Here is a 13,014-nt window from a genome sequence, read left to right on the forward strand (position 1 = left end):
AAGCAAGGAAATAGAACTGTGAGGAAAGCTCTGACAGCCAGCACGAGTGCGATGGAACTGAATAGCCTTTACTGCAGGAAAACTCTAAGATGAATTGGCAAAAATAAAAATAGCTGAATCCTCAGCATTTATTAATTGATGGAGCAAACTGTAAAGCAAACCTCAGGTTTCATGCCTTAATGAAACCAAGACGGCATTATCTTTTCAGAGCTCTGAGCAGGCCAGGCCCTAGGCCTTTCCAAAATAGCTGATTATTTAGGCAAACTCATGCTGTGGTTAGAAATGTAAAGACTTGAATTTTACAAAATTACTATTTAATTGCAGATGCATAGGTAAGCCATTCCTTTTGTTTTGTTCATTACAAAATTACATACTACACAACATGCATGTAAGGTTTATCAGACCCATAACCGTAGGCAGAATGTTAAAAGAAAATTATTATTTAGTTCGAGTATTTGTCTCTCAAACTCATCAGTCATTAGTGAATGCTGTTTAAACAAAATCCTTGAGCAGTGCATAATACATTGATGTTTTCTTGTTTTCCACACACAATAAATTAATTAGTTCCCTATTCCTTCAGTTTAATGGCTGTCAAATCGGAGAATGTTACCGAAAATATGTTGCTGAATTCTATTTGGGGCTTAATTAGATTTTAATTTCCTGATACATCAATGTGATAGCAAATGATCTATTTTGTGCTCCATACCTACAGCTGTTTGTAAGCATTTTAAAGCATAATCTTGCCATCTGCACTCAAGAAGATCTGTCGACGTTACAGGATCATTGTCGAGATCCTGCTGTATCTGTACGCAAACAGGCATTGCAGTCAATCACTGATCTTCTGCTGGTAAGATTTTTTTAAGATTATTTTTCAAACTAGATGCATGAGCATTTTAAAAAGAAATACTTTTCATAAATGTATGAAAACTTTGACACGTCTATCTCACTGGCACATTGTACATGTGAACTGCAAATGTGAAGCATTGTACTGTAAATTGACTGGAAACCACCTAGCACCAAAAAAGTAGATTTGTCCATTTGTGAGTCTGTGTGGTGTGCAGTGAACAAAGGTTTTTTTTGTCATGAGGATATCCATTATTCTGCAGCTGATTTCCCTCCATCAAATTTACAAGGTAACAAATGGCTGGGATTCTATTTGCAAGTTTGCTACTAAGGCCAATCTTATTAATAATGTGTAGACTTCTATGAATCCAATGATTTCGACTGACTGGGAAAGATAGATCTGTGGTAGACTGTCGTGGAGTGCCTACTTTTTGATCTCTTAATTAGCTATAGTTTCAAAAATTGCAGACTTCCTCTGGACAGATCAAAAATGTGTCTGAGATAGGATGTCAAAGCTGATTCCATTTTAAAAAAGTATTTAGAATCTCCTCTCTTCGAATGCCACAGAAACGAACCAAGAGGAAATCCCATGGCTACACCATCTCTTTGCAAGTTGCTGAGTCTACCATTTCAATGAAAACATTAAGAAAATGGTAGAATGTCTATATTGCCTTGCTACTTGCAGTGCCATTGTATCAATGTAAATAGCATTTATTTAATTAGGGCAGCACGATGGCTCAGTGATTAGCATTACTGCCTCACAGCGTCAGGGACCTGGGTTCAGTTCCAGCCTTGGGTGACTGTCTGTGTGGAGTTTGCACATTCTCCCTGTGTGGGTTTCTTTTGGATGGCTCCGGTTTCCTCCCATTGTCCAAAGATATACAGGCTAGGTGGATTGGCCATGCCTAAATTGTCCTGGATGGTGTCCAGCTTCTTGAGTGTTATTGGAGCTGTACTCATCTAGGCATATGGTGAATATTCCTTCACATTCCTGATTTGTGCACTGTAGATGGTGGGCAGGCTTTGGGTAGTCAGGTGGTGAGTTAGTTGCTGTGATATTCCAAGCCTCTGACCTGCTCTTGCAGTCACTGTGCTTATATGGCGAGTCCAGTTGAGCTTCTGGTCAATAGTAACCCCCAGCATGTTAATAGGATTTCAGTGATGGTAATACCATTGAATATCAAGGAGTGGTAGTTAGCTTGTCTGTCTCTTTATAGGAGATGGCCATTGCCTAGCATTTGTGTGGCACAAATGTTACTTGCCATTTGTCATCCCAAGCCAGGATATTGTCCGAATTTTGTTGCATTTGAACATGCTTCAGTATTTGAGTCGTGCTTGTTGCCGAGCATTGTGCAATCAATGGTGAACATCCTCAGTTCTAACCTTATGATGGAGGGAAGGTCATTGATGCAACAGCTAAAGTTGATTGGGCCTAGGACACCATCCTAACAAAATCTTGCAGAGATGTCCTGGAGCTGAAATGATGGATGTCCTACAATCACAATCATCTTCCTACATGACATGTATTGCTCCAACCCTTGGAGAGTTGGCCCCATGATATCCATTGATTCCAGTGGTTGCCAGGCTCCTTGATGCCACGCTGTATCGAATACATCCTAGATGTCAAAGACTGTCACTCTCCCCTCTCCTCTGAAGTTCACCTCTTTTTTTTTGTCTAGGTTTGCACCAAAGCTGTAATTATGTCAGAAGCTGAGTGGCCCTGGTGGATTCCAAACTGGGGTCACTGAGCAGGTTATTGCTGAGCAGGTGCTGCCTGATAACACCATTAATGACATTTTCCCGCCTCAGGCGACTGACTGTGTGGAGTTTGCACATTCTCCCCGTGTCTGCGTGGGTTTCCTCTGGGTGCTCCAGTTTCCTCCCACAGTCCAAAAATGTGCAGGTTAGGTGACTTGCTAAATTGCCCGTAGTGTTAGTTGAAGGGGTAAATGTGGGGGAATGGGTCTGGGTGGATTGCGCTTCGGAGGGTTGGTGTGGCCTTGTTGGGCCGAAGGGCCTGTTTCCACACTGTAAGTAATCTAATCTAAAAAAAATTTCCATCATTTTACTGATAATCAACTGATAGGGCCATAATTGGCTGGGTTGAATTTGGCTTGTTTATTTTTAGGACATAGTGAGGACTGCAGATGCTGGAGATCAGAGCTGAAAATGTGTTGCTGGAAAAACGCAGCAGGTCAGGCAGCATCCAAGGAGCAGGAGATTCGACTTCGGGCATGAGCCCTTCTTCTGGAGAAGGGCTCCTGAAGAAGGGCTCATGCCCGAAACGTCAATTCTCCTGCTCCTTGGATGCTGCACGACCTGCTGCGCTTTTCCAGCAACACATTTTCAGCTATTTTTAGGACATACCCGTGTGATTTTCCACATTGTCTACATTGTTACCAGTGTTCTAGCTGTGTTGACACAGCTTGGCTAAGGGAACAGCAAAGTTTGGAGCACAAGTCACGAGTATTATAGCCAGAATGTTGTCAGGGCCCATTCCCCTTACACTATCCAGTGCTTCCAATGATTTCTTGATATCACATGGAGTGAATTGAATTGGTATTGGTGATGCTGGAGATGATTGGAGGAGGCTGAGATGGATCACCCATTTGGCACTTCTGGCTGAAGATTACTGCTGGTGCTTCAGTCTTGGCTTTTGCGCTGAAGTTGCTCTCTTTCATCAGGTAAGGAAGAGGATACTTGTGGAGCCTCCTCCATCAGTGATTTGTTTAATTGTCCACCACTATTCACAACTGAATGTAGCAAGACTACAGAGCTTAGATCCTCCAACAATCTCCACATTCACCAATACCAATTCAATTCACTTCATGTGATATCGAGACTACTTTATGTAGTCTGGAGTCAATGTTGAAGATTCCAATGATGATTCCCAGGCCAATTCCGTTCTGACTATACACAACTATGCCACTACCTCTACTGGATATGTACTGTCCCAGTGGTGATGGTCATACATAGTTATGCTCATGGGATCATACCTGACAGACAATGTCAGGCTGTGAGACAGCTCTTCCAATTTTGATACTAGCCCCTAGACGTTAGCAAAGAGGATTTTGCAGGGTCGACAGGGCTGTTTCTGCCATTGTCTTCTCTGGTGCCTCAGTTGATGCCAGATGGTCTATCCGGCTTCATTTCTTTGTTGAGACTTCAGTGGGCCTTGTATCCATTGCTTATTGTGGGCCAGGAGTTGCATGTAGGCCAGATCAGGTGAAGATGGTAGATTGCCTTCCCTAAAGCACATTAATGAATCAGATGGGTTTTTCTTACAATTGATATGGTCATATCTTAATTCCAGATTTTTAAATTGAATTTAAGTTCCACCTGGGAAGACTCAAACCCAGGTCCCCAGAACATTTGCTAAATTTCTGGGTTGATAGCCTGGTGATAATACCACTAGGCCATATTTAATTTGATATTTATTTTTGTTTTGGGTAGAATTGTTTGGTTTACAAAGAAGTCCCAATTTGCAGTTGAAAATGCTTTTTATTTTTCACAACTGTACTTGGATGGAAAAAAATCTTCAGTTGTATCTAAATAGCAAAATGTTGAAGTTGGTGGAATTGATTGTGAAACTTATGGCTTAATTTTTTTTAAAAACCATTAGCTATTTATGACATGCTCATTGTTTTCCATATATTCCTTGCAGGCTCAGCCCAGTAACTCTGTACTGCAAAAGGCATGGATGAATGGAGTCATCCCTGTTGTAATTGATTCGGAGAGTGCAGTGCAGGAAAAAGCATTGGAGTGTCTGAATCAAGTGATAATACAACAAATCAAGGATTACAGACATTTTAGTGAAGAAGACAAATATCAGAGATTGACCTGGGATATTTTGGGATATCTTGCACTTGAAAATCAAGAGCTAAGGTATAGAACATTGCAGTGCAGTACCAGCCCTTCGACCCTCTGTTATGCTGACCTGTGGAATAGAAGCCCATCTAACCTATGCTATTCCATTTTCATCCATATGTCTATCCAATAACTATTTTTAAATGTCCTTAAAGTTGGTGGGTCTACTACTGTTACAGGCAGTGCGTTCCATACCCCTACTACTGAGTAAATAAACTTTCTCTGACATCTGTCCTATATCTATCACCCCTCAACTTAAAGCTATGTCCTCTCATGCTAGCCATCACCATCCGAGGAAAAAGGCTCTCACTGTCCATCCTATCTAACACTCTGTTTATCTTGCATGTCTTGACTAAGTCACCTCTCAGCCTTCTGTCTAATGAAAACTACCTCAAGTCCCTCAGCCTTTCCTCATAAGATCTTCCCTCCATAACAGGCAACATTCTAGTAAATCTCCTCTGAACCCTTTCTAAAGCTTCCACATCCTTCATATAATGTGTGACCAGAACTGTATGCAATACTCCAAGTGCGGCCACGCCAGAGTTTTGTATAGCTGCAGCATGACCTCATGGCTCCGAAACTCAATCCCTCTACCAATAAAAGCTATTACACCATATGCCTCCTTAACAATTCTATCAACTTGGGTGGCAACTTTCAGGGATCTAAGTACATGGACACCAAGATCTCTCTGCTCATCTACACGACCAAGAATCTTCCCATTAGCCCAGTTTTCTGCATTCCTATTGCTCCTTCCAAAGTGAATCACCTCACACTTTTCCCCATTGAATTCCATTTGCCACCTCACAGCCCAACTCTACATCTCATCTATATCCTTCTGTAACCTACAACATCTTTCAGCGCTATCCATAACTCCACTGACCTTAATGTCATCTGCAAATTTACTGACCCATCCTTCTATATCCTTATCCAGATCATTTATAAAAATGGCAAACAACAGTGGACCCAAAACAGAGCCTTGCAGTATACCACTAGTAACTGAACTCCAGGATGAACATTTTCCATCAACCACCACCCCCTGTCTTCTTTCAGCTAGCAAACTTCTGATCCAAACTGTTAAATCACCCTCAATCCCATGCCTCCATATTTTGTGCAATAGCCTGCCGTGGGGAACGTTTTCAAACACCTTACTGAATTCCATTCCAGACCCTTCAATCTAAGTCGTCCATGCCAACCAGATATCCTAACTTAATCCAGTCCCATTTGCCAACACCTGGTCCATATCCCCCTCAACCCTTCCTATTCATATACCCATCCAGATGCCTGTTTAATACTGTAATTGTACAGCCTCCACCATTTCCTCTGACAGCTCATTCCATACACACACCAGCCTCTGTATGAAAATGTTGCCTCTTGGGTTCCTTTTATTTCTTTCCCATCCCACCCGGAACTTATGTCCTCTCTGGTTCTGGACTCCCCCCATCCCAGGGAAAAGACCTTGTCTATTTACCCTATCCATGCCCCTCATGACTTTATAAACCTCCTATAAGGTCACTCTTCAGCCTCCAGGGAAAATCGCCCCAGCCTATTCAACCTGTCCCTGCAGCTCAAACCCTCCAAGCCTGACAATATTTTCTGAACCCTTTCAAGTTTCACAACATCATTACTTGAAACTGAGTGTTCCTTCCTACTGGAAACATTTTCTTCTTTACGATTTGATCTATCTGACCTTGTCCTTGGCACTTCTAGTCAAACCTTGTAGCATTTTCTTTAAACTTGTGTTTTGATGTCAAAAGCTATGATCAAATTGCAAATTAGATGGCTGAAATGAAGCAAGAGATTCTTTAACAAATTTTTCTATGGGTGTAAGTTTGCTCGCTGAGCTGGAATGTTCTTTTTCAGTTGTTGCGTCACTATACTAGATAACATCATCAGTGAGCCTCTGATGAAGCACTGGTGTTTGTGACCTGCTTTCTATTTGTGTTTAGGTTACCTTGGGTGGTTGTTGTCATTTCTTGTGGTGATGTCATTTCCTGTTCTTTTTCTCAGAGGATAAATGGGGTCCGAGTCACTGTGTGTGTGTTGGTAGAGTTCCAGTTGAAATGTCATGCTTCTAAGAATTCTCATGCGTGTCTCTGTTTGGCTTGTCCGAGGATGGCTGCGTCGTCCCAGTCAACGTAGTGTCCTTCCTTGTCTGTATAACAGGATACTAGTGAGAGTTGGTCATGTCTTTTTGTGGCTAGTTGATGTTCACGTAACCTGGTGACTCATTTTCTGCCTGTTTCTCCAATGTAGTGTTTGTTACAGTTTTGCAAGGTATTTTTTAAACGACATTAGTTTTGCTTGTTGTCCGTACAGACAATAGACACCTATACAGCATATTCAAAAAGAATGGGTACACAATGAACACATCTGCCGATTTCTCAGCAACAATCCCAAACAAGCAGATAAAATGCGTTTAGAAACCCTAGCCACACTCCAATGACTCTGAAATGATTGCCAGACTACTCAGACCTCTTGGCATCATGGTAGCCCAAAAACCCACCAACACACTAAAACGGCAGCTAATGAACTTGAAAGACCATACAGAAGCAACAAGCAAAACTAATGTCAATTACAAAATACCTTGCAAGAATTGTAACAAATTCTATATTGGACATGAACATCAACTAGCCACTCTCACTAGTATCCTTATTGATGAGGAAGGACACCACTTTGACTAGGACAACACAACTATCCCAGGACAAGACAAACAGAGACACGTACCAGAATTCCTAGAAGCATGGTATTCCAGCCAGAACTCTCAACAAACAGGACCCCATTTACCACCGTCTGAGAAAAAGAACAGGAAATGACATTACCAACCCAAGGCAAGCTAAACACATAAATAGAAAGTGGATCACCAACACCAGTGCTTCACCAGAGGCTCACTGATGATGCTGCTGAGTATGATCATGAAATGTCTGAAAATGAAACTTCCAGCTCTGCGCAAACCTACATCCAGAACCTCAACTTGAGCTACAAATCTTCTCCAAACCCACAAAATCTATTTATGTAATACAACGGTAGTCGAGGATAATCACAATCTGAATTTTTAGTAGGCTTTTATTAGAAGTTGGGAAAGAGGAGAAAGAGAATTTTTCAGGAGTGTTTCCAATAATGTTGATATTGAATCATCCTTTTTTTCTGCTAATAGTACAAATACCAGTGGTATGAAATTGACTTTGTTCTCTTTCCATAGTCGTTATCTCACCAAAGCTTTCCTTTTGTGGTCTCGTCAAAATCTATTCGATTCGACGTTCATAAAATCCCTGATCTCCCATACTGAGGCTGAGCATGCTCCTGCTGCCTGGATGTTACTTTCTAAAGTTGCAGGATCATCTCCAAAGTTGAATTATGACAAGATTATAATTTCTTGGGATAATGTTTACAGGTTTGTATTGTATGAATTTGCAATGGAATGCTCTTGTACCGCATCAATGCAAGTTGAAAAAAAAGCATGAACCTAATATGGCTGTTCCGCTTTTCAAAAGCTTTCATGTTATTCCAGCTCCTCCGATACTATCTACTGTATATATTCATTTCAATAAGGCTGGAAAGTATTACGTATTATGATTCAACTTTGAAGTCACAACTGTATAGTTTTTATCAGGGGCATTTAGGTCTATTGATTTGGCAAAAGTTATTAAATAGCATCTGTGTGGTTGGGTGCTGCATTCTAATGTATAGTGAATGTTCTTTTGTGAATATAATTAATTCCCCTACTCCATAATTTGAAGAACATTTTATTTGGAATTTGTTCTATGGTGTTTTTTTTTTGGAAGATCTTCAGGGTAAAACTTTAGTATGTAATTTACGATATGATGACCTTTAGTATCAAACAATGCTAATGCTTGTTTAAGGTAAGTATATGACTTGCCTGTATATTTTTAGAAGAAGGATTAATTGTATGAAATACAACCTACAATGAAAACATGATGCTGTGTGGATCTCCAAGGTGTTGGTGAGGGTGCACCATTGTTCCCTATACTTAAAAGATTTTGCATTGGAGGTATTTCCAAAGCAATTCACTAGGTTGATTCCTGGGATGAAAGGATTAACTTATCAAGGATAGCTAAACTGGTTAGACCTTTTATTTGTCAAAGTTTAGAAGAATTAGTCTTATTGAAACATAAGATTTTGCAGAACCTTGACTGCGCAGATATTGATAAGATTCTTTGATTTGTGGGTGAGCACTGAACTGGAGGACAATGTTACAGAATAAGAGGACACTCTGTTAGAACTGAAATGAAATGGAATTCTGTACCCCAGAAAGCTTATGGACACTAGGTCACGTGTGTTTAAAAAGTCACGAGGTAGTTTTTGTTTTAAACATCAGACAATTGAGGGCTATGCAAAAATGGCATGAAAGAAGAAATAAGCTCTGGGAATGATCAGCCATGTCTTTGTTGAATGGTGAGCAGGCTTGAGAGATCAAATGGCCTTGTCTTGTTCCTGTTTGTAGTCTTATGACATTGTTTCCTTTATATTTACAGGTCGAAGAATATAGACAGTAGCACAAGCCACATTCTGAATGTCATTGGAAACATTGCTCAGCATTTGTCTGATGCAACTAGGTCTAAATTGATAGGTAAGTGGTGTGGAATAACATTTCAGATCTTTTTATTTAAGCACTTGGGGAAATGCAAGTTGCGTTAGAAAGTGGCTTGCGATAAACTGCTGTAGTTTTTTCCTTCACTTCGCATGTACATAACGTAGCAAAGTTAACGTTCTAGTTTTATTATGGGTTTTATCTTGTGTTAGATGTGTGATTTGCACTGAATGTTGAGGTCATATTTTGTGATTTAATGCAAATACCATTGGTCCAAAGTGTTGATAACGACAGAAGGTAAGCAAAGGGACAGCTAACATTCCGACCCACTTGGAGTCTCTTCATTCTTACCATTTGAAGTGATCAAGAATAATTTGCATTTTGCTACAGATAATAAAATGTGCCTGTAGTTACATGATTCTTCATTGCAAGGAAAGTATAATACCTTTTTTCGCTTTGGTCACTCTCTAATCCCTACTTAACAAGCCTATTTATAAAATTATGATGTTGCTAATTATGTATTTTTCTTTAAACAGATGAGGTCCAGAATTGGATAAATGCATTCTGTTCTCCCCCAGAAATCATAAGCCCTGCAGTTGAAACCTTGTATAAGCTCTGTCAGGCTCAGTGTGAGACACCCAAGGACACACAGGTGTGTTTGCATTGATATCATGAAAAATAAGCAAACCTCCACTTGTCTAAAGACACCTCTTTGTGTATAAACTCTACAAAAGAAAAATGAAAACAAACCTCCAGAGTTATAGCAATTTTGTAATTGATTTTGGAGAAATGTTTCTAAGCTGCTGACTCTTCAAATCATCTTTTTTATTTCATGTACTCTTCCTTCTTGTTTCAAGTATGATTCTGCCACAAGTAGATGAATAACCAGTTCGCATACTTCCACAAATTCTATTTCTGGAAATGCCTGATAATGGTCAAAGGTTGTTTTTATTCTGTCTTGTTTTATGTAAAGTAACTTCCTTCACTTCCTTGAAGAGATTACAAAATTGAAAGCTCAGTAACTGGGGAATCTTAGAAAATCAGATTGTCTATGGGAAACATTTTAGAATTATCCTGATATTAAATATCTGCAGAGAGGCAGTTGCACAGTGTTGATGTCAATTTTATAGTTTAGTTATAAGATGTGGCAGATGGTGAAATTTGAATTCAATAAAGTCAGGAGTTTAAGCTTAATTAATGACAATTATTCAGCCATTTTCATTTTATTTGGTGGGCTTGAGGGAACCATTGTTTCATTAATGTGCTTTTACAGAGAGAACTCTGCTGTCCTTACTTGCTATGACCGACATAGGACTCCAGATCCACAGAAATATGATTTTACTTAAAATTTTCTTTTAAACATCGTAGCAAACCAATTAGTTCAAGGATAATTGAGACTAGGTAGTCAATGCTATTCTTGATAATGATGTTTTTTTTTTAAACATTAGGAAATAGGTTTCAGAGCAGATTGAACACTACTTTTTTAAAAATCAGTAATAATCATACAGAGGATACCCAGTTATAGAATGATGTGTAGGAAATCATGGTCATACTTAATATCTCTTCTGATACTTCTACTTCTCAGTCTTAATTTTCCTATTACTCACATTGGGAGGTATTTGAACTAAAATTCATTAACTACTGTAAGTTGTGATGCACGAAGGAGGTTTTAGTTAGAGTAAAGCTTCGCAGTAGTGCACAAAGTGATGCAGTGCTTCTGTACTAGGTCCTACTTGATCAAGTGTGTGGAAAACTGATCTTCGCATGTGAGTCTTACATCTCTAGTATTGTTCTTGAAGATGGTGGTGTTGAAAATGCAGATGAAAATATGATGGTAAGTGACAATCCAAATCTTTTAAATTCTATAACTGCTGTAAAAATTGAATGGGTTGACTGTACATTTTTATGCTTGCCAAAGTAATAACTGTAATTATAGCAATATTTACAAAATCTCAACCTTAATGAAGGCCACAGTAGAGACAGGAGGATATGTTTATCACATTGAAATAAATTGTAATGAGGAATGACTTGACCCAGATCATTATTACTTATTAATAACTGATGAAAATTCAAATCATGAAGCAAACATTAGTAAAAGAAGTTGATAGGTATTTAAAGGATGAAAGAGAACATTTGAAATTTTCTTTGTTTTTTAACAACTCAATTTCACTGATTTTTAAGAGTTAAAGTGAGTGCGTAAAATTGTTATGCTGCCATACAATGAAAAGTCTAAAATGGATTAATAAAATGTTAATATTGTGCTTTGAACAATGAAAAATTGTGTTTGATAGAGCAAGTAGGGAAGAACTGCTTGTGTGAGCAAATAGGTTAGTAACCAAAGATCACTGATTTATAATGCTTGACAAAAGAACTAGGTGGGAGATTAGGAGAAATTACTTTCAGAGCTAATCAAGATTTGGCATACACTATCAGAAAATTTGATGGAATCAAATTTTATCGCGACTTTCAAAAAGTAATTGAAAAATAAATTAAGACTAATTTAGAAGGCTAATGGGGATCAAAGCTGAGCTGTGGGTTTAAATTAGATAGCTATTAACAAGCCAGCTTGATCAACTCAATGGCTTCCTTCTCTGCAACAAGATTCTTTGGTTGTAAATGCACATTTTTGTACATCTTGAAAGAAAATTTAAATCTTTTAAGTATTATTTTTGAAGATGTGATGTAATAAAAGAGCATTGTGCAGTTATGCTTGATCCTATATGTTTTAAAGTTTTGTGTGTGTGTGTGTGTGTGTGTGTGTGTGTGTGTGAGACGTATATATCAGAGAAGGCAATGGCCAACTGATATTATCACTGGACTGTTAAACCAGAGACCCAGATAATGTTCTGGGGAACTGGGTTCAAATCCTGTCATGGTGGAATATGAATTGTATAAATCCATTGTTGATTGTTGAAAAAAAACCCATCTGGTTCACTAATGTCCTTTTTAGCTAAGGAAACTGCCATCCTTTCCTGGTGTGGCCTACATGTGACTTCAGACCCACACCAATGTAGTTGACACTTAACTTCATTCTGGGCAATTAGGGTTGAGCAACAAATGCTGCCTAGCCAGCAATGTCCTCATCCGGTGAACAAATAAAGAAAAGAATTGTGTAATATATAGATTTTCATTCTATTCTTCCTAATCAAGTTAGGAACTAAACAGTTTTTCCAAAGGATGTTATTTAATATATTTGGTTGTTGATACCTGGAATCCAATGAGAGATGTATTGCTGTTTTCTTTGCCATCAGGATTTGCTAAGTTTTTCAGGGAGAAATCTTATGTTTCCTCAGATAAAACATCTTTTTACGCTTGGTGAAGTAGCACAATTGTGCCCTGGAAAAGTGGAGAAGCGCATCTTCATGCTTGTTCAGTCATTTCTTGCTACCCCTTCCAGCTTAGACCCAGGTGATGATGCTCACTTGTTTTAATTCTGAAAATCCCAATATGCAGAATAACATTGTGAAGTTGATCCATGACACACATTAGTTTTGTTATAAAAGCACAAGCAGTATCTGTGCAGGAAGAAACAGTTAATGTTTTGAGCTGATTAATTTTCATCAGAGTATTTCTTTTATCTGCAGAAAATGTTGGTTCTGTTGACAAGTTTTTGCAACCTTACACTAGATGTTATTTTCAAAAATGTTGAAGTTTTATTCTGAAATGTCCAACCTGTGCAGCTTCACAGCTGAGCCTAAAGCTTGTAACACAATTTGCCTCCTCTTAGATATTTTCTAATCGCTGTTCAGAAATGT

The 13,014-nt window shown here is 38.9% G+C and overlaps 1 protein-coding gene across 2 annotated transcripts in view; it reads left to right on the top strand.

The window, feature by feature from the left end:
* The window catches only part of ncapd3 (non-SMC condensin II complex, subunit D3), an 82,527-nt gene that overhangs the window by 42,847 nt on the left and 26,666 nt on the right, over positions 1 to 13,014 (top strand). For both annotated transcript variants that reach the window (XM_043676756.2, XM_043676759.2), the window contains 7 exons: positions 713 to 847; positions 4,508 to 4,728; positions 7,910 to 8,101; positions 9,204 to 9,298; positions 9,796 to 9,911; positions 10,986 to 11,093; positions 12,553 to 12,667. In XM_043676756.2, the coding sequence (XP_043532691.2) occupies positions 713 to 847; positions 4,508 to 4,728; positions 7,910 to 8,101; positions 9,204 to 9,298; positions 9,796 to 9,911; positions 10,986 to 11,093; positions 12,553 to 12,667 (982 nt within the window). The remainder of the gene's footprint in view (positions 1 to 712; positions 848 to 4,507; positions 4,729 to 7,909; positions 8,102 to 9,203; positions 9,299 to 9,795; positions 9,912 to 10,985; positions 11,094 to 12,552; positions 12,668 to 13,014) is intronic.

This window comes from Chiloscyllium plagiosum, unplaced genomic scaffold, assembly GCF_037043375.1.
Source record: "Chiloscyllium plagiosum isolate Xiang-an unplaced genomic scaffold, Cpla_swu_hap1 HiC_scaffold_29, whole genome shotgun sequence".
NCBI lineage: Eukaryota > Metazoa > Chordata > Chondrichthyes > Orectolobiformes > Hemiscylliidae > Chiloscyllium > Chiloscyllium plagiosum.